Genomic DNA, 23,000 nt, shown 5'->3' on the forward strand with positions numbered 1-23,000 from the left:
TAATAACAATTTAAAAATGAGATTCTCTTACCTTTTTCCAGGCCACTCTCCCAAATTATCTAGCCCGTTTACTCGGGTCAGGTTCATTAAACCACCAAGTTTTCTAGTATGGAAGAGCCCTTCATTATCTTACCTAAAAAAATAATAATAATAAATAAATAAAAATTTACGAGGGAATATACGAAGTATTTTTATTTTTTAAAACAAATATATGAATTATCTAAGAGTAGATTTTAATTTACCTTCAAAGGAATTTAATATTTTCGAAAAATTTGTACACTCCCTCCGTTTTTTTTTTTTTTTAATTATTTGCATCAATTGGGAATGCACAAAGTTTCAGGAGACTTATATAATAATGTGAGTGAGTGAGTGAATAAATTATTATATTAAAAGTAAGACGTGGACCATGAAAGAGAAAGTATGTGAGAGATGATAGATATTTTTATATTTATTTAAGTGGTGACCATAAAAGAGAGAGAAATAGTAAAATAATTTGAGTAGGGTTTAAAGTAAGAGAGAGAATACAGTATAAAGTTACCAAATATAGAAGTGATGTATTTTTTAAAAAAAACAACCATAAAAAAAAGTGATGCAAAAAAAAAAAAAAAAAAAAAAAACGGAGGGAGTATTTATATGGCCGGGTCAACATTCCCTGCCTCGAAGCTATGATACTGTCATAATTTTCGCCTCGCCCCTGGTGAGATTTCTGTGTGCATATAGCGTCTGGCAATGCACACAATCTACCTCAAGTCCGGAGAAGGCCCCAAACTTGAATAACTAAATTTTAGATATTCAAGCTTGAGTTGTCCACCTTCCCCTAAAGAGCTTTATATTGAACCCCTTGTAAAATTGTAGTGAAAACCCGACTGACAGTAACACAATAATGGATCAAAACTTGAAAAAATGTGATAATAACACCCAATTTTTTTTTAATGGAATCCAAAAAATGGATATTAATCTTTATTTTGACACTTCTTTTTTCCAAAAAATATTTTTTGTGGGCCCCAAAAATGGAAAATACGAGAAAAAAGCGGTAATTGGAAAAATCGGAAAAGTTGTTAAAACAGCCCCAAAACATGGGGAAAAGGTTTGGAATGGTAGGGGGATGTAATTTTGAAACTTTGGTACATCCCATACTACCCATAAACTTGCTCGTTTTTCGAGGTTGTTTTATACAAAGAATGTGCTAATTGACCCCATGACATGGTGACTGAGGGACAATTTGTGTGTAAATTGATGATGGAATATGAGATGAGATGTGATACTTAGATTACAAACACGAATAGTACTAGTATGATGATTCCATAAAAGTATTATTACTATCCATAGTCTATCAATCGACACATCAATCAACACATATGTGAATAGTAGTATGATTATCCATAGTTACATCTATATAACACGTGTTCTTTTCCAATTCCAAACCATAGTGTGAAGTCACATCGCATCACTATTTTCAAGTCCCATCATACTATGACATCACATCATTGTAAATATAATTACATAATATGACATCATTATACTTATATGACATCATTATTGTCAAGTAATATCACTTCCACCATTATTATATGAAATCATTATTGTCAAGCCACATCACTTTAATATACTTTTATGACATCATAATATACTTTTATGACATCATTATATTCATATGACATCATTATTGTCAATTAATATCACTTTAATATACTTTTGTGACATCATTACATTCCAAAACTTCAAAATAAAAACATAACTCATTCTTCGTACTTTATAAATATCTTTATAGGTGTGTTATGGTTTCAAACCACCTTATTTGACCCCGAGAGTCACCCCACGTATTAAATTCATTTTTTGAAAAATGTCAAAAAATGACCCGAAATCGTGTATTATAGCCTTCAATTTTGGACAATTTTTCACTTTTTTAGACCTGAAAATAAAAATTGCCGAGATGCTTCCCATGGACCCTAATACGCCCCGGGAGTCCATTTGGGTGGGTAATACCATCCAATATACCTTCAAACTGTCAATTTACCCGTTTATAACTTGCACCAATTTCATAAACTCGAGGCTACCACGGACATTTTTGGCAACATATAATGATCATCTATGGTTCCAAACGACATTATATGACCCTGGGATGTAACCCCTGGTATCTTGAGACTTTTCGACACTGGGTCCCGAAACTTCTGAAATCGGCCAAAAAAGTGTATTATAGCCTTCAATTTTGCCAATTTTTTACTTTTTTTTTTACCCAGAAACAAAAATTGCCGAGAAGCTACCTATAGACCCTAATACCCTTTGTGAGTCCAATTGGGTGGGTGCAACCATCCAATTTGCCTTTAAGCATCCAATTTACCGATTTCCGTACACGCCACTTGTATTTGCTATAAGCTTCCACGAGGCCTTTATGTAGCCGACTTACGGTTGTATATGAGTCCAAACAACATCATATGACCTCGGAATGCATCCCGTAAAATTCCATGAATTTCTAACATCGGGTCCGAACACCTACTAAATTGCTCCGATTTCGTGTATTATCAGCCTTCAAATTTGGCTTCCGTAAATCATTTTTTCACCCGTCAACATTATGCATCCAAGTAGTTCCATGGGTTCTCAAAGGGCCTTGAGAGTCATGGATGATGTCCAGAACCATCTCATCCATCCTTAAACACCATGTCTTAATTAAGCCAACGATGGCATACCCTTAAACGAAAAAACTAGTTGTTTGTATGCCTTGTCCTTGGGTGCACATATCTTATGCACATGCCACACGCCCCCTTGCACCATCTCACACCCCAACACTTTGGCTTTGTCACTTGTCTCAATCCACTACTTAGCATTTTTTAGTATATAAGAAGCAATGCTAACCTCGTTTCCCAAAATATAGGTGTTTTTAGGGAATAGGATGAGGGGAGGGACGAATCGAAGCGACATAGGGCTAAATCTCAGTGGATCGTGGCAGCAAGACCACTTTGCCACTTACAATACTCTGCCACTTATATAAAGGGTAATAGAGCAATAGACTATGTTGATTCTCTGAACCATTTTATACAAACGTATTCGGATATTGATCCATTCATAGATAGTAAACATTTTTTTTTAATTCTAATAAGTTATGGTATAATAATTTTGAGAGAAAACCATTCTAACTTCTTATTTACCTTTCCTGTAAAGAAAAATGTCTTGTTATTTTAAGTATGATATGGACGAAAATGCTTTAAATTGAAAGATTATAGTGCATGATTTCAAAATGTTTCTGTAAAATTGATCAAAACTCTTGCGGAGTTGGGGTTTGTCATGTGTCTAGGTGTCTTGGGGTAATAAGTAGTTGTCTGACTTGTCTTGTAAAATATTTTTTAATTGAATTACTATTACAAAATTTTATTTTATTTGGATCTATATTAGGGTCTGTTCTCATTGACCGAACTCAGCTGAACTGAACTGAATTGAGCTGAACTGAACTGAATTGAAATGAATATTTTATAAGAGAAGGAAATTAGGAGCTGAGCTGAATTGAGCTGAACTGAACTGAACTGAACTGAATTTCAACGTAAGAGAACAGGCCCTAAGTGTACATTTTCAAAATATCAACCTTTAATACATTTGCTTTTAAATAATTTGATACTCATACTTTGTATACTTAAGTTTTAGTTGTGTACTAGATTAAGTCCCACGCCATGCACGTTTTTACAAAATTTTATAACTAATTATGATGTTAATTCAAAATCTATCAAAAAAATATAACTCATATTTTTAAATGGAATTAAAAAGTTTGAATCTTAATTTATATCCAGAATTGAGCTCGAATCTGAATTAACTCAAAGGGTAAACGGGACGGATCACAAAAAAAAAATATATATAAAATAATATTTTATACAATAAAAGGTATGGAAAATAAGTGATTTTTTTAAGGTAGTGAATCACAATTATATAAAGAAGTGAATTTTTTTTTAGGAAGTGAATAAATTTTTTTAAAAAAATAGAGGAAAAAAACAACACCAAGAAGTGACCGTGTCATTCTTGGTGTCTATTTTAGTACTCTCTCCGTTCCACAATAATGTTCCTGTTTGAAATCTTTGACTTTTAAAAATTAAGAGAGAATCTTCTAAATTTCTCTCAATCTATAAGAACAAATATAGTAAAAAAAACCCTAGCCTCCTCTCTCTCTTCTCTCTCCTAAACTTTAGCCTCCACTGTCAATTTTGAAAGGGCTTCCATCGGATTTCACCGGTGGAAAGCCCTAAATTTTATTTCCTTTCAAGTTTTTAAATTTGTTCTAGGTTACAATAATGTCTCCCTCGAAAGAAAGGGTTTATCTCCTTCGAAAGACGAGGTTTTTTCGATCTCCTTCGAAAGACAAGGTTTTTCGGACTCCTTCGAAAGACAAGGTTTTATTTGTGTTTAATTTGGTCTCTGGTTGTGCGGGGCTACTATTGATTATGGCTCGGATTCGGGTTACGGAATCAACACAAGAATTTTCTTTCTCACAAAATTGCGAAGCGGCGACGGATTCACTCAAAAAGTTGTATGAGACAACGAACCGAGAATGTGTCGAATTGTTATATTTATGTATTTAGATTCTTAGCCCTTCCCCGATTAATTCTTGTTTGATTTTGTTAAATTCGTTTTCATTATCGTTAATTGTCAATTGTAGATGTCGTATGGCTATTATTAATGAAATTTAATGTCCGTTAGGACTTCTTTCAAAAAAAAAAAAAAAAAAACAAATATAGTCATGTGGAATCTATAGTTTGATTCGTTTTGATGAGTACATTATTATTATCTAATTTTTATAATTTTTGCTAATGTGAGAATAAAGATATTTGCGATCAAAGATCGGTGAAATTTTACGTCAATTTATGTAAACAAGAACATGAACGGAGGGAGTATTATGTTATTGATTACTGCATCAAACATAAAAGTTAACAGAATACGGAGTATAAAACAATTTTACAACCGAAAAAAAAAAAAAAAAGCATACAAACACAATGGTAGTATTGAGTAAGTGTAAAGGTCATTAAAGCCATTTTGGTATAAATTAATTATCTTGAACATGCCTTGTGAATCATTCTGATACTGTGGCAAACAAGTCCTGTGGTCACTATGGTTGGTTTGTGATGAAACTAGAAAGTACTGGCACTGCTATTAATCAAATACTGTACTGTATTTAATATTTTTTCAAAACAAAAGGTCAACTTTTCAAATTTGTTGGGGTTGGAGTAGATTCCTGATTCAATATTCAGATTCCCATGACAAAAAAACAATCCAAAGAACAGCATCTCCAACAGTCAATAATTCCCTCCCAAAAAAAAAAAAAAAAAAAAAAGACATGCAAATAAAAAAAATCAAATCCAAAACTTTAGACACAGAAATGAGGTTGACATAAAATAATTTGTATTTACAGTTTTCCTTCCTATTTAAAGGAAGTGAAGATGACAGAATTTACAATATAGTACTATTCTGCAAGAAGCCTTTACAGGATAAATATGTGGACTGCAATTTTTTTTAAAAAAAGCTTTTGTGGCTGAACCAAAGATTTAACAGAAGATCAGTTTAAAAAGCTTTTTCTACTGAATTGTTTGCCTTTTTTGGTCAAACCTAATTGAATTTTGTGCCCAAATTACCTAAAAAAGAGACATATACAGTGGGCTAATCACTAATTTGCTTACTACTTCACCAACAAACTGCTTAAGAGTATGACTTTATGAGCCCTAAGTTGTATAGGAATTTTTCTGATCTTGATTTGAACAGATTTCCTAGAGAAAATCTTCCTGTTTCTTGAGGAGGCGATTTTGAGTACTCGTCTTCTTTTACTTGGAGAATTGTCAGCCCAATCTCTTTACGAACTGCTTCAATTGTTTCGGGTTTCACCGGATTTCCTGAGGAATCCATCACGTAGAATACGTTCACAGCTTGAGACCCTCGAGTAGTTACCTCAGCTCGAGTGACTGACAGGCCATTCTCTCTGAATATTCGCGTTACATCAGTGAGCAGCCCAACTCTATCATCACTACATAATTCCAGTCTGATACCCTGCACAAGAAGGTATTCAACATATCCTTAGCACAAGGCAGGGGAAAAAAAAAAAAAAAAAAAGCGAGGGTAAGGGAGATAGGATGCTGTATAAACTCTTACCTCAGAAGTTCGTCTACTTATGGCAGCCTCTAGGCAATTTATTAGCCGTTGCCTCTCTGCTTCTGAGCTAATAGGACATCCATCAGTGTGCCTAATGTAATATTCCTGTTGAATGAAAGGAATTTGATAAAATACCCAATCAATTAAGCAAAAATCATAAGCAAAACAATGAACTTCGTAACAAAGAATATGTCACACAAATTACCTGAGTGGCTTCTGGGGTTTCGGCTATGAGAGTGGCATGGTAAACCACATACTGCATATCTGTCAAAGTGCAAACTGTATCGAAAAGCAGTTTGGGTCTATCAGGACAGCGCAAGTTTACAACGGTGTACCCCCTCTCCAAGCAATTATCCACAGTTACAAGTGGTTTTATAGAGTGACCAGACCCAGGATTTACACCATTCAAGTTCATCATATCATAATCACGGTCTGCATACATCATTTGATGTAACCTCCTCTCAGTATGAGTGCCTCCAACTGAGACTAAAGTATTAGTAGTCCTTTTGTTACGATCCTCCATAAGCACTGCCAGCAATAGGTTTTCAATCTTGGTAAGATGATCAGGATCATAGATAGCCGACCCTGTTGCTTCATCAGTGATATACACAACTGATGCCATTCTCGAACTGTGAGTCCAGACTTCGGCTGCCACCACGTTGCATTTATGGTCTGTAAGGACCGCAAAGATCTCTGATAGCAAGCCTGGCCTATCCCTTCCTGTCAGCTCTATGGTTGTGTGCTCCACAGCAGCTTGCACGCCCACAGATCTCCTTGATCGAAAGCTACGTGCTCTTGGCCCTAGTGACTGTCATGTTACAATCAGTTAGCAACTTGAGGATGAGGACTAGAATTCAACAAGGGGACCAGCAAAATACTTAAAAATGTTTTGGTGCATATACTTCGTACAACTTGTGCTATAATGATATATATCGACTCTTCAACTTTGATTAGAACTTAAAAAAATACCCATTTCGAATACTTGACACTCCGACATGCTCACGGGCACCATACACTTAAACTAGGTCATATAACACATAAATTCCAGAAATCCTCATTAAATTGACAATGACAGAACAACATGTTACTTGTACAAATTTTGCAAGAATAAATTGGCGTATTTTTCTTGAATCTTTGAATATATGGTTTTCCCCACAAAAGATTGGAAACATACTAGTACATGGTCCAAATTGTAGGACACAATCATGTGGAAAAATGGCTAATTTAGCCAAGAATGTGGGAACACCACACACTTTGTCCACTGCATTCAAGTGATTCAACTATCCTCCTCCAACCCACAACACCCCCACCCCCTCCAAAAAAAAAAAAAAAAAAAAAAAAAAACTGTACTTTTCTTTCACAAAGCAGTCTACTCAGTTCTGAACCCTACACAAATCACATCAAACCAAAAAAAAAACACAGGAGCTCACATGCAACCCACTGAAGATAAAAATTTACTAGCTGGAATTCAGACTTGTAAAACCTTTTAAGTTTTAACCACTTAGTTAGGAGAACCAGGGCTCCACCATTATTCCAATTATTGAACACAAACTTTGCATCATGTGAAACTAAACCCAAAACCTCCATTTGGGACCATAATCCATAAACACAACCTTCATTTATACACGTACTATACGAGGTAAATAGTTGTCACATTCAATACTGTAAGTGCGCGAATTATTTTTGGCACTCTCACTGTGAGAGCACAATTTATTATGCTACTTTCACAAAGACGATTACCCAAGTCAGCTTCCACAAGTTGCACTAGTAATGTGACAATTAAATCGAGTATATGCATTTATAAACCATGCACTACTATAGTACACCGTATAAGCTATTAATAGCAAATAAAAATGTTACACTAATCTACTATGGACTGACCTAGTTATAGTTTTACTTTTACACAGTACATGTTTTTGATTATTTGGATATCTAGGCAATTCAATGTCTACTGCAGTACTCTTCATGTTCAATTTTCAATAGGTAAGTGTTGATTAAATCCAATCAAAATGACTCTTTAAAAGTGGCTCAATTTCCAAGATAATTTTACCTGTTGAATTTTTTCTGCTACATCATCTTGATATAGCTTATTCCCATGTTGATCCGTGACATGAAACACTATAAAACAAATAATTATACTTAAAATCAGAAAGAGAAAAAAAAAAAAAAAAGATTAGCATCATAATTAATCTATTTAGATAAAATTTTAATACAAGTATAAGATTAGCATCATAATTAATCACTAACCATCCATAAACCACTCTCCATCTGAAGAAATATAAGCCCTTCTGATGATTAGGTTCATGTCATTTAGAACTTGAACTACCTCCAACAAACTACCCCTCTTATTAGCACTATCTACCTACAAAATCCCAACACCACCAAAAAAATTAATGAGAAAATTGATAAATTTTAAGAAAATCCAATTGAATTTCAATAAAAAGTGAGGAATTACCTTAATCAAAGTGGCATTTCTACTTGATGAATTATCCACCGTAACCCTGAAATCAGCAAACAAGAATATTTAAAACCCAAATTCATCAATTCGGCCATTTCTTGAGAAAACAAATTCAACCCATTTCAATAAAAAAACCCAAAAATCAATCAAAATTAATCATTTCTTAAATAAAATGAATCAAATCCATTTCAATTTTAAACCCCAAAATCAATCAAATTTGATCAGTTCTTGAGAAATTCAATAAAACCCATTTCAATTCAGCACCAAAAAAACCTAAAAATCAATCAAATTCACTCATTTCTCGAGAAATTGAATCAAACCCATTTCAATCAAAGCACAAAAAACTCATAAAATCAAAAGGAAAGAGATAAAACCTTGGTGGGTTCATACGCAAGACCAACTTTTGAAATTCCTCGTCCACCTTAAGAGAAGACGTCCAAAATTCCATTTATAAAATCAACTCAGAAATAAAAATTAAAAAAAAAAAAAAAAAAAAAAAAAAAAAAACCACCTAACAATTTTGAGTTGCTCTGTTTTAGGTACTCTGTTTTATCTCCTCTGTTTTTTTTCTACCCAAAGTTTTAATCTTTTACTGAGAGAGTGTGTATAAGTGAGTATAATTTTCCTTTATTTTTAAATTTTTTCTAAGGTGGGTGAAGAGTAGAGTTTGTGTGAGAGAGAGGAGGGAGGAGAGAGAAAGAAGGGGTGTTTGGCTTTTGAGTTTGGCGAAGAGTTTTGGGAAAAAAATTGTAATTTAAACAAAGAAAATAGGAGGAGAGAGAAAATGAGAGCCAAAGAGAGGGAGACGCATCCAAGCTTGTTGATGACTTGATGTTATTAAAAAAGAGGGACCCACAATCTTACAATCTTTGACACTCATATAATAACACTTGGTCTTTGTTTCTTTGATTTATGTGAAAATTACATGCTCCTCATGCCTCCTATCAAGGCGGCTTCTCTCATCATTAGTCAATTCTTCCACTCTTTTCTCCCTATTCACATTCTTTTAATACCCCCCAATTTAATAGATTAGTGGTTATCTAGTCAATGCTAAGTTTTTTTTTTTTTTTTTTTTTTTTTTTTTTTTTTTTTTTGAAACAATAGTCAATGCTAAGATCACACACACAAAATAAATAAACTAATGCATAAATTTATGTAGGTTATTAAAAATGAAAAAAAAGAACACATCACAATGACATAGTATATAAAAAAAGTTATGTTTCATTTAGATAATTAGTTATTATTAAAACAACTCATTTGAATGTTCAAATGAGTTGTTTTACATGTAATTGAACTTGTTTAGGCCTTTAGGGTAAGTCTAAATCGAATAAAGAGTGCAAGAATTCCGTAACGAAACCATAACGGTTTAGTAGGGTAAGACTTATTCCAATAAATAGTGCAAAAAGTCCGTAACGAAACCATAACGGTTCACTAGTCATTATATAAAACGTGAAAAGTAGGGTGCTGATCCAAACATTACTTCCTCATTACCATAGGTTCATTAGTGTTGGGATTTGGGAAGTAATTATTCTCGTATTTCCTGTCATTCACTTATAGGTATGTATAACTATTGATAATTTTCAGCTTTTCACATGTTAATTTGATTCATATTTTGATATATTGTGATTTCTTACCATATTATACGATGGAATTAAATTTTTCATATGTCATGCATACGTGTATTGATTTATGTAATTTCAACATACATCTGTTCATTGAGATTGTTATTATATATAATTATTTCAATATGATATTGTTATCTATATTATCTATATATAATTATATTAGTATATGTGGAATATCCAACTGTGACAACCTAATGTGAATAATATCAATCAATTTGTTAATGTGAGACCTGACATTTCTGATATGGACTTGATTATCTGACCCGAATTGGCTCACAAATAATGACCTAAATTGACCTTAAACCCGAAATTTATAAGGCCTATACCCAACCCAACCCGATCATCTATTAATATGGACATGGCTTGAAATGTAGACATCGAAATTGAGCCAAACCCGACCCGCCCCGATTATCTATTAATACGAACTCAACCCGAAACCAGAAAGGACTCGCCCGAACGACCTGATTTGTCTTGTCTAATGTGAGTACATCTATATGAAAAAGATTTATTGCAAAGTTATTCGTCATTAACTCATATATACAACAAATAAAATGAATAAAAAAATCATATCTTGATTTTTATTTATCATAATTTTGAAGAAAAAAAAGGTTACATTGTTACAAGATCATAAAAGATTATTTAATATTATCACATTTTTCACATATATGATATGCACAATGACGACATTACTCTATTCATGTTAATTTCAAATTAAATGATGACAAAGTGAAATAAACAAACTATTTATTAATAGACAATACAAAATATACCATTTTTTTTTCAAATCCCAACAATCCATTTGGACGGACTTGTACGTTAAATTAGCCGATTTAATTAGGATCATATGACAGGAAAACTTGTGTGGACCGGTTCATAATCGCGCATATGACATTATATTGATAATTGATCATGGTACTATTAAGTGATGAGCAATCCATTAAGCAATTACAAGTGTAAAGATAAAATATAAATACCTTAGACCTTATTAATCTAACATCGTATTCAACTATTTTACAATAAAAAAAAAAGTACAGATAAAATTAATTTACAAAAAATGAGCTCAACAAATTTTAATTAAGGTATATTATAATGAATAATGAATATATAAGTTCATCAAAAATTAAAATAAATGCAAATATATCATTTTGATTAAATTTAAATAAGTAAAAATCAATTAAATCAAACGTTCCTTGAACCTTAACAAATTGTACATACAAGTGTAGTCAAAATTCTACAAATGTATAGTATATTCATATGAAATCTAGTACTAGCTTTGAAATAATACACCCCTCTATCCAATAATTTCTCCTCAAAATTATTAGAAGCAGTAACATCTATCTTTGTCCAACTTTATCCAATCCAACTTTCTTCCATTCATATAATCACATCACGTTTAATTCGCCCATTTTGCGTCTTCACTTTTGCTCGTACATGGCGTACATGCATGTAATATTAGAATTCTTTTTGTAAAAATGCCAACAAATTATCAAAGTTCCAAGAAACGAAACATTATTTTGCTTATATAAAATAAATAAATAAAAAGTATTTGTCGACTTTTGTTTGTTGTATTCTCACCCATAATTTATATCGAAGAAAATCTAAGTGAATCTTCTAGCTTTACCATTGGTATCAAGGGTAGAGTGGGCACCTCTTGTCTTTACTTATTCTCTTTCCAAATCGAGCAGGATTCTGCCCTTGCTAAAAGCCGGATTCTTTTTACTAATATGCCTTCACTCTCGATTCAGCATATATATAAGAGCTGTTACCAATCTTGGCTTTTAAAACTTTTAACCAATGAGGGCTTGGTGTAGTTGCCAATCAAAATCGAGGGTCTATATTCCGTTTTTTTTTTTTTTTTTTTTTTAAAGTGTTACACTTTCGCCGATACATAATTTTAGATGATTTAATTGATTTAAATAAATAAGATGGATTCCGTAAATGAGGTAGTTGTGGTATTAAAAAATTGTATAAAAAAAGTAGTAGGGTTAATAGTTTTTTACTCCGTAAAATGTAATGAATGTATGAGAAGAAAGAAAATCGTTGTGGGTGTGAGTGGAGACCATGAGAGGAGAAAGGTTAATATTAAAATGTAGATTTTTGCCAAAAAAAAAAAAAGAAAAAAAGTGTAACACTTAGGGTGCATTCTATTCACCTGATTTTTACTTATCTCAACTTAGCCCTTATTACTTTATTAGCACTTATTTTAGTTATAAATTGAACTTAGGTAGCTCTGATTATCCCTTATCAATACTTATTTGAACTTATTTTTCCTGAATTTATCTTATTCCTGAAATTATTAATTAACTTTCTATGAACTAATTTTTCTTGAAATAAGTGAAAATAAGGTGAACTGAATAGGGCCTAATGTGTTTTATATTCACCTGATTTTCACTTAACTTAACATTTTTAAACTTATTTGAACTTAATTTAACTTATTTGAACTTATTAAAACTTATTTTACTAGTTGTAATTTGAACTTGGTCAACACTTATCAGAACTTATTTTTACCCTTAAAATAACTGTTGTACTTGGTAAATGTAACATACACTTAAAAAAACCGGAGGAAGTACTATAATTTGGCACAGGTTTAAATGTCTCTTTCTCCATTAGTCTCTAATTAAGAGTCTAATCTTTTCAACTTAATTTCAGTTTAGTTTTCCTTCTCTCATAAACAATTTTTTTTAGTTCAGCTCAGTTCAGTAAATCAGAACAGGCCGCCCTAAGTAATGTCTTAGCTTCCAGCTCGTTTAGGAATAATAAAAAGAAAAAAAAAAGTTTTCCTTTTGTATTATTACTCGGTATTACTTAATTTAATATAATATTCAGTAGGGATACGCCATATGTTTCACACTCTTTCCTTTGTATCAGTGGCGTCACCAGGATTTTCGAACTGTGGGTTCGAAACTTCCGAAATTTGAAATCATAATTAACAAAGGAATAAAAATACAATAATTAAATATTCAGTACATAAATAAGTTCAAACTATGGATTACAAATAGATTACACATAGAAAAATGAAAAGAAAAAAAAAAAAAAAAGACTACAGAAGCATTCTTCGAGTCTTCATACTTTGGAAGCGTTCCAATACATCATCATCACTAACTCTTGAAAATAAATCTCTTTCAAGAAAAGTGACTAAATTATCATTCAATAGTTGATCACCCATACTATTTCGCAACTTATTTTTTACGTATGTCATTGAGGAAAACTAGAAGGCAGAATAGCCGGGCTAATGCTGTGACTTCTCCTGGCTCTTATAGAAGTGTACTTATACCTCTATAGCTCTACCTTATGTAGAGGAGTTGTATTATCACGTTTAATTCTTAGTCGGTACAAGACTAATTATAATCATCTAAATAAAATCATACCAATCCAAGCAATAACATCAACCACTCTAGCTAATTAGAAGGTAGAAATTAGATTGTTTATTATTCTTGATCAACAAATAGTTAGAATGTTTACGATAAGATATTGAGCAAGGTGAGGCCATATGTTGAAACTTTTCAAGAGAATGTTTTTATGCTACGAGGTAATTAACAAAGTCTAGCCCATTCAACATTCTTACAACTTTTCAGAGGTAATTAACAAAGTCAAGCCAATTTAACACTCTTACAATTTTTCAAGAGAATATTTATACTTGAAATATAAGATAATTATAACCAAATTTCAGCAATTTGTAATGTATATTAGCAATTTAGCATATGAATTTCAAGTATTAGCATAATAGCATATGTATATGTATATTAGCAATTTAGCATATGAATTTCAATTTTCAAGTATTAGCTTATGTATATGTATATTACTATATTAGCAATTTAGCATATGTATATTAGCAAAAAATCCCCAAATTCACTTACCCCTACATACGGTGGGTCTGCTCCGCCACGGCGCCACTCAGGGGCGGAGCTACGGTGGTCAGCTGAGTGGCTGACTAGTGACTACTGGCCTACTGCCGACCTGCCGTGCTGCGGTGCTGGCTGAGTGCCTGAGTGGCTGCTGCGGACTTCTGCGGTGCTGCGCCCGTGCGCCGGGAAGAGAAGGAGCCAAGGAGGAAGAACGGGAAGAGAAGGAGCCAAGGAGGAAGAACGGGAAGAGATTAAGAGAAGGAGGAAGAAGTTAGGGTTTTGCAATTTGGGGGAATGAGGAAGAGGAAAGCTGGAAGCAGGGGATTAGGGGAAGCAGGATGAAAGGAAACAAAATGAAAAAATAAAAGTGTGAGTTATGGGTTTCGAACCCTGAACCCACAAACTCTTGTATCATTGTATGATGAGAGGTAAAAATAACCACTGGGCTACAACTTTACTTGTTGCCATATAATACACAAATATTCTATTTAAACCTATTTTGATTTTTTTTTTTTTTAAAAAAGTTTTTAATTTTTTTCAAAAAATCAGTGGGTTCAATGAACCCACTTGAACCCACCGTGGCTCCGCCACTGCTTTGTATTCAATTAAGGAGTATAAAATTGTTTCAACTTTGCAAAGCAATAATTATGATTAAGTATGTATGCCCCATTGCTCATGATCTAATGATGAAAGTTGTACAAGTACATAATTTAGGAACTATATATAGCAATTAGCATTACTTTGGGGGAAATAGATTTACAATTGTTTCATTTTATTAATCTTGCAAGATCTCGATCGACCAGTATCTTTTCTGATGAATATCATTCACAGTTTCACACAGTGGTCACGTCTAATTGTGTGCACCACAAACTACTAGATGAAACCAGTTATCACACACCGATCGTCCTGCTACAGTGCTATCTAGTACTGTAACAATTTCTACACCAACAGACTAACAGTGCAGCAGTGTTGCCGCTTTATCGCTAGATTATAAAGAGTCGCGATATTATTATATACATTCGGGTGTACCGTACACCCATTTTTTTTTTTTTTTTTTTTTGAGGGGAAGCAAGCAAATTACTCATTAATCAAAGCATCCATGAGTACAAATGAAGCTACATTAGGGAGGGTACAGTTTTCCCAAATCTGCTCTATACCAAATGGGAGTACTCTTGCCAAATTGTGAGCAACCATGTTTCCATCACGCTTGACGTGTTTAATACTCATTTTGATGATTGTTTTTTCATTTAATCATCAAATAAAGAGCAAAAATTAATCTTAGCTTGGATTAATTACGTGTAAGGTATACCCGATTGTATATAGCAAATTCTATAAAAAGTGGGATAGATGATGTGTTATTTGTAGCACTGTCAAAACGGTTTGACAGTTCGGGTTCGGTTCGGTTTGAAATCGGTTCGGTATTAAATCAGGTCGGTTTGAAATCGATTTAAGTGTCTCACAGGCCGGTTTCAGTTCAGTTTAAATAGTTATCGGTTCGATTCGATTTCGGTTTATTCTTGACCGGTTTTAATTTGGTTCGGGTTCTAAACAGTTCGAGAAGTAAACGGTTCGGTGCAGCCAGGTTGCGGTTTGTTAACGGTTCGGTGTCAACGGTTTTTTACACCGGTTCAAACGGTTTCGGGTTGAAAACGGTTCGGTTCTTTTTCGGTTCAGTTTTATTTTGGTTTGCCTTTTATACGGTTTAACGTTATTCAGATCAGTTTTATTTCACGTTTACTAAATTATGGTTCGGAACGGTTTTTTATTTAAAAAGTCGGTTTTTGATCGGGTCGTTTGGATTTGGGCAGTTAAACGATTTTGGTTTGAAATTTCATAGTACTTGCTAACCTTTTGCTGGTTAACAAGTTTTATATCAAGCCGAGACTTCATCACTTCATATTAGGCATTAGGCATTATATATTATATACAAATTCTCATCGATTTTAAAAATACATATGTTATTTTCAAGTTTAGTCATATTAATCTTACTAGTTTATTATGAAGTAACGTAGATTATAAAAGTTTAGTGTATTAATGAATTATTATTGTTTTACTATCACGTTATTAGCTGCTTCTTATTCAATCATCTAATTGATGAGTCATAATCATGATTTGATGAGTTATCGTGACATCGAAATTACAGTTTGATTTATAGACGGTTCGGTTTGTAAGTGGTTCGGTTTATAAACGGTTCGGTGCAAACGGGTCACAGTTTATTAACGGTTCGGTGTAAACGGTTTTTACCTCGGTTCAAACGGTTTCGGGTTGGAAACGGTTTCGAGTTATAAACGGTTCGGTTCTTTTTCGGTTCGGTTTGTTAACGGGTTCGGTTCTTATACGGTTTGACATTATTCGGATTAGTTCGGTTTCGGGTTTACTTAAATACGGTTCGGGTCGATTTTCGGTTTTACAAAATCGGTTTTTAATCGGTTCGGTTCTTATTTGGGTCGGTTGATTTTGGACAGTTAAACGGTTTCAGTTTGAAATTTGATAGCACTAGTTATTTGGAGCTAGGTATTCATGTCTGACACAAGTCCATGTCTAAATGTCTTCAATTGTTAGTTTTTGTTAAATTTTCCAAAATAAAAAAATGAAAGAGACTGAATTTCCGTACTTATGTGGGAGAAGAATCTGACATGTATTATCGACAATTTAATGAAGAGTATGAGTAATATTGAAAATAGGATTATATTCATTATATTGTGGCGTTGTGAGGAGTTAAACGTTGAGTCGTATGAAAAAGTGTTGCAAAGTAACATAGACTAGCTTAGAAACGTAAGGCTATATAAAATCGCATTGTATAGATCAATACATACTTCCAAATCTATACTACACATTAAAAGACGTTCATAAACAAGCCTACATGTCACGTGGCAGTGTGGCACCCTTTTCAAGTGATCGAGTCTTTCATTTCACGTGCTTAAAAATATAGATTATACAGGATTTGAACCTACAATCTTAAATTTAAAAACGAAAAGTATTATATTGGTCAATAAGCTATCACTATATTATATGTCATGCTGTCAAAATTAGATATAAAAAAAGATTTCAATCATGGAATTAATGTAGTAACTCAGAGCATTGTTCGAACCTATGCTAAAAACTAGTTCCATTTGATATCAATGTAAGATCGGTCTTCTTATTATAGTACTCCGTACTTCTTCAAACTTGAATGAATGTGTGGATAGCTAGAAAAGGGAAAGACAAGCTGAATTTTTATGTGATAGTAGAAATTAAAAGATAACAAAGAAATTCCAAAAGAAAAATTACTTTTCATGGCAACATTAAAATGTACTCCGTAGCTTTAAATGACATTGTAACTAGCTAGTTCAACCACAACGTGCAAGTAGGGTGTACAACCAGTACAATGTACAATAATGTACCAACATTCTCAACTTCGTCATGGTGAATTGAGTATCTGTATCATTCCCGATTCGATCTGTTCATATTAATTAGGAATTCAATCCTAATTTCATGTCAAAAAATTTATTGATGATCTTATTAATTACTTCGTGCAATGGGTTAGTAGGTATTTTAATTACACTCTTTACTTCATCGTGGTGCATGAATTATGTATATGATTATGTAATACGTACTACTCGATTTGTCTCGATCAATTATTAGCACGAACCCTGGCCTCATCTATTCTTCTCCTAACAAAAAAATTGATGGAGCCTACTACATTGATGTGTACATAACGCTACCAGCAACAATATGTCAATATATGCATCGTAAGTTCGTAATGTACCTATAATGTCTTGGTTGTGCAATTAGTACAGTACGCTTTTTGCTTATTAGTGTTGATTGTAAGATACAGCAACTATTTTCCATGTGAATCATATGTAGATCGAGTACATACTTGGTTGTTAATTCTTGTAATCTAACCGTCCTAGTTAGGAATGAAATGTGATTTACGTAGTAGTTAGCAGTTGATGATGACCTCTCTTTGCACTAATTGTACCAGCTTTTACACGGCTGTGTTACACTATAGGCAGAGGCAGTATTATACGAGTATACGTAAAATCGCTTTAAAATTGTCCTACAATAACATAAATAAGTTTGTAATGAATACTACGCATGATTTTTTATTTTCTATTTAAATTTTAACGTTTGATGATTAATGATTAAATTTAATCTTAAAGATTAAATTCAATCAAATAGGTATAAGTCGTCATTTTGGTAGCTTGCTTGTGTATTGTGATAAGTGTTCATAGTATTGTGTCGTCAATGCTCTTGAATTCTTGATTAAGTTTTCCAAGGTCATTCTCATCCCGGATTAATATTAGTCATCTAAAAGATCAAAGCGATTCAGTCCATCCTAAAACCCATACATCATGCCTAGGACATATAAGAACGTACTTTCGAGGTTGTCACGAAGCCTTATAGGATGAATACAGGTTCATGTGTATTTTCCAAACCTATTAACAACCAACATTCTATCAACTTAGTGTAGCTATTCAGACCATAAGTAAACGATACTTGATCATCCAAAATAATCTTGAGAAAACGTGTTTGGAGACATAATTCACTCTAGTTTGGACTATTAACTAGCACCACAATAATTATGGGTCTATCTTCCTTTGGGCTTATGGGCCTAAACTATTCCACAATCCATTCAACATAATAGACAGATTTTGGGCCTACAACTGGTCCAAGTTTATAGAATTGGCCCAATCAGAAACACTCGAGTAGTCTGGTTTAGATGGCCCAACGATTTCCTATATAAATGTAGCTAATAGGAAACCATTACGGAGTATCATGTAGACATGTAGCTAATGCTAATAGGAAAACATTACGGAGTAACCATTTATAATTCCGTTTTTCCTGATCGCCATGCCACCTGGCACGTAATTTGAAATTCTTGGCAACATTTGGCACGAGGACTCCGTTGGCCATGCCGTATAACACCATGACCAAGCACATTATTCTTACTTTGTTATGTAGAAGTTTGTGCTAATGTTTGTCCGCCTGTAAAATCAAAGGCACAATGTATGATCCAATATACACAATATTGTGTCGTATGGTATGTGGTTTGTTATCGTGTGACTCGTGTCCTCACTAAATCACTCGTTCACAATTCTTACTCATCGTCAACTCTAGGTGTGACTGTGTGAGAGCTCTAACAATGGTTTCATCCTATTAATTAACACAATCAATATAATTAATGACTTCCTTTTAACTTAAGGAAAATTAAATGCACACTTAATTCTTAAGGGTAAAGTAAAAATGGTGTAACAGATTCTCTCACTCTTTTTTTTTTTTTTTTTTTTTTTTTTTTTTTTTGTTTGACGAGATATCTCTCTCTTTGGGTGCCAATACTAGTATACTACTTGCTAAACAATGAGAATTTGATCATTTCAAAAAAGAACCAATTAGAATTTAAGAGTGAGCAACTCATATGGTCAGCGTAACTTTACCAACATTAACAAGGTATCACTGAATTTCATGAACCCCAAATCAAACATTTCCTCCAAAGTTCAAAACTTCAAACCACTACAATTTCCATTTTTGTTCAACATTTCAAATTCATCACATACAAGATTACAAGTACTTGCACCTCACTATATTACACACATCTTACTTTAATTCTTACCATATTAGTACAGTACATCAAACTGAACCTAATTCAAAAATTGAAGGAAAAAAAAAATCAAATCTGTAAAGTTCAAACTTCTACCTCATTTTCCTCTCCCACTTACAAAATTAAGAACCTTTAATAACCCAAAAAAGGGAGAAAAAAGAGTTTTCCAGAATAGAAAAATAAAAAAATTCTTACATTGATGACACAAGATTAACTTCTTGTTTTCACACTAACCTGGATCAATAAAACTCACCAATTAAAAAAAAAAAAAGAAGTTATGATCTTTGCAAGGATTTATCTTGAACATTGAGAACTACCATCATCAAGAAATTTCTCCTGTTGATCACAGCTAAAACCAGCTTCTTCTCTGCTCTGCCTAAATTGTTGATACATTTGATTAAATGCACCATAATTCAATACACCAAAATTAACATTATCTTGTGATAAACCAAGCTCCAAACTATCCCTCCCTTGTTGTTGTTGTTGACCAAAATTCATAAACCCCATATTCAAATTTGACATTCCCATTGTTCGATGAACTCCCATTTTAGGCCTACACTCCAAATTCTCCCTCATCAAACTCGAGCTCGAACTCGAAAAACCCGGGTCCGGTACATGAACCGTACCAGACCCATATCCCCATGATCCAGTTTGAAAATGGGTTCGTCCCAAATTTTCATTAATTAAACTTAAACCCCCAGAAAATCCAGAAACAATGCCAGAAGAAACAGAGGTCCTCTGTTCTGAAACAGAGGACCCTGATGTTGATGTGAAAGATGCTGGTATTGTTCCAGTTCCAGTCGCTGCAATAATCGCTTGTTCTGAATGCTGTAATAGCCATTGAACCGTTTCGCCATCAGATTTATGGCCTAATTCTTTAGTCAATTGGAATATTCTAGCAGCACAAAGAGCAGGCATCCTGATTCTTCTTCCTCTGCCATCAACCTTCTTATGTCTATCTTTGTTTGATTTTCTTTTTGGTGGGTTTTGTTTTTTGGTGATTAAATTGTTGTTGTTATCTTCATGATTAGTACTAATAATTTGGTTTTGGTTGGAATTTGGGATTATTATTTGAGATTCTTTCATCTCTAAATAAGGATTTGTTGATTGTTGTTGATGATTTAGGAAAGTGGGCATGTTTTCTTGGGGATATGGCTGCATAGAAAGAGGGTTTTTGATGGGTTTTTAAGCCTTATTTTCTTAAGTTGAGGAGAGAGAAAATAAGGAAATTGCTGTTGTTTTTTGAGAAGATTGATTGAAGAAAGAAGGAAAAGAGGTGGGTATTTGTCAAGGAAGGCAGTTTCTTCAAAATTTTCTACTGTGTTTTGTGTGTATGTGTGTTCAAACCAATCAGTATTTGCTTTGTGTCTTGTTTTGAAATTTGAAGTGACTTTCCTTGTGAAGTTGCAATTTTAACCCCCTCATGAAATGGAGGGAGGGAGAAGTATCTTTTTTCTCAATCACTCATGTAACAAACTTATAATGGTTTTAATTACATAGGACAGATTTGTGTAACAATAAGTTGACATCAGTTTTGGATTTTAGGGCAGGAATGGGGAAAGATGCGACATCGTCGATGAAAAGTTTGAAATTTGCACTTTCGAAGTGACTACTAGATTGTAATCTTTAATTAATACGAATTTTTTTTCGCTTCAAGTGATAAAAGTGATGAGTTGACACGTAGATAAATTACAAAGTTAAGTTGTTTAATGTTGAATAATCGTTCTCTTCTTTCATATATCTGAGAAAATATTAAATATTTATTTTACTTGTAATATTTCAGCCTGATCATTCAAATTTAATCATACGATCGATTTGATTAAGCTTTAATCAAATAAAGTAGATGAACAATAAAAATTGATCTTTTGGGAAACTAATAAGTATAATATAGAGTATATATTTTAGTTTGGCTACAAGATTAAAATTGAAATACAAATAAATAAATAATTAAGATTACTCTTTAACTTTATTCAAATGTTAGATAATTATGTCCACTCCCACATGTTAATTAGCAGTGTCTAAAAGTAAATTGCCACACAAGACAACAAATTAGTGACAAATTAAAAAAAATCAACAAAGTGCCAATTTTTTATTTTTTATTTTAATTTTTTTAAAGCCTTTTCTTTTAATAGATTGGTGGGAATGAATGACAATCAAGTAGAGCTCCATGCCTCCATGCAGCTCACGAGTCTTAATTCTAGTATCTGTCAATCATAATTGACAAAATGTGTACTGACCTTTCAAAGATAAGCAGGGTTTATCTAGATTTGGCCTGAAATTTCTGCTCAATTAATAATTATTGAAAAATTAGAATGAAACTTGTAAGATTATTTTTTTAAAGAATACACAGTAGATCATAAGTAAAAATTTGAATATATCTAAATATGAGTGTATGTATATTCATATTTACCCGAGTGTACATAAAAAAACTGGTAATTGTTTACACATAAACCTTTAACAAGTGTATGTTGAATGCTAGGTTGATTTCCTATGTTTTCATGCAATAAAATTGTGTCAGATCTGAAGTTGATTTCTGAAAGCAGCAAAATTAACTTATTTGTATTGAGTGGGTAGAGGGTAGGCTCTTTAATTTGGATTTGCTTTGGCAAGATTGTTCCCTTCAGTTGAGACAAATAGAGGACCTACAGAAAGCTTACAGATGACATATCAAACTATCAAATGTTAAGGTTTTATTTTCACTTCTTTCCTAAGCTTCCATTATCACTCTTTTTCTTGTTACCATCACACAACCAAACATTCCCTTTTCCCTCTCTTTTATTTTCCTCTTTAATTCTTTTTCCCTTTTTTATCTTTAAAAAAAATGCAAAGTAAAAATAAATATCATGATTCGATTAACACATGTTCTATGAAGCAAATTTAGCAATAAATATGTAGAAAATACGAGAATAAATTTACCTATTTTTTAATCGACTTTTTTTTTTTTTACATATAAATCTTGCCAACAGATTAATGATGCTAGCATTACTTGAACTTAAGATTACTTATTTATTCAATACCATACACGATGAACATAACTTTATGCGTGAAGCATGAACTTATTTCATGGTTTACACTTGATTTGTCGTTTCAGGAAACGGTGAAGAATTACTCTCAACATTATAGGTGAAACGAGTGGAAGACTGGTAGCAGAGGTGATCGCTCACGATTGCCATCGGCAATGTAGTGAGAGCCATAGAAAAAAAATATGAACATAGAGGTTTGTGGGTGTGGCAAGTAGGAGTTTGTAGAGGTGATGTCAAGGTTGGTGAAGGAATGAAAAGTGAGGGAAAAAAATTACAAAATTACAAATATGGTGGGTGTTGTAAACAATCTAGGCAATTAGGCATCCTACAATTCTTTTTAGCCTATGT

General features: G+C 33.0%; 2 protein-coding genes across 2 annotated transcripts; both read right to left on the bottom strand.

Moving 5' to 3' along the window:
• Nucleotides 1-5,343: 5,343 nt before the first annotated feature.
• LOC110690515 (ACT domain-containing protein ACR4-like) lies at nt 5,344-9,409 on the bottom strand. Its single transcript, XM_021867366.1, has 7 exons — nt 8,953-9,409; nt 8,576-8,621; nt 8,368-8,482; nt 8,171-8,238; nt 6,326-6,928; nt 6,121-6,225; nt 5,344-6,018 (listed from the first exon to the last, which is right to left on the bottom strand). The coding sequence occupies exons 1-7, from the start codon at nt 9,024-9,026 to the stop codon at nt 5,674-5,676; spliced, it is 1,356 nt and encodes a 451-aa protein (XP_021723058.1). The 5' UTR covers nt 9,027-9,409; the 3' UTR covers nt 5,344-5,673.
• Nucleotides 9,410-19,612: 10,203 nt separating this feature from the next.
• Nucleotides 19,613-21,369, bottom strand: LOC110690516 (transcription factor TCP20-like). The gene has a single exon (XM_021867367.1). The coding sequence runs from the start codon at nt 20,788-20,790 to the stop codon at nt 19,924-19,926; it is 867 nt and encodes a 288-aa protein (XP_021723059.1). The 5' UTR covers nt 20,791-21,369; the 3' UTR covers nt 19,613-19,923.
• Between the last annotated feature and the right edge of the window lie 1,631 nt (nt 21,370-23,000).

The sequence above is a fragment of the Chenopodium quinoa genome, unplaced genomic scaffold, assembly GCF_001683475.1.
Source record: "Chenopodium quinoa cultivar QQ74 unplaced genomic scaffold, ASM168347v1, whole genome shotgun sequence".
NCBI classification, from domain to species: Eukaryota; Viridiplantae; Streptophyta; class Magnoliopsida; order Caryophyllales; family Amaranthaceae; genus Chenopodium; species Chenopodium quinoa.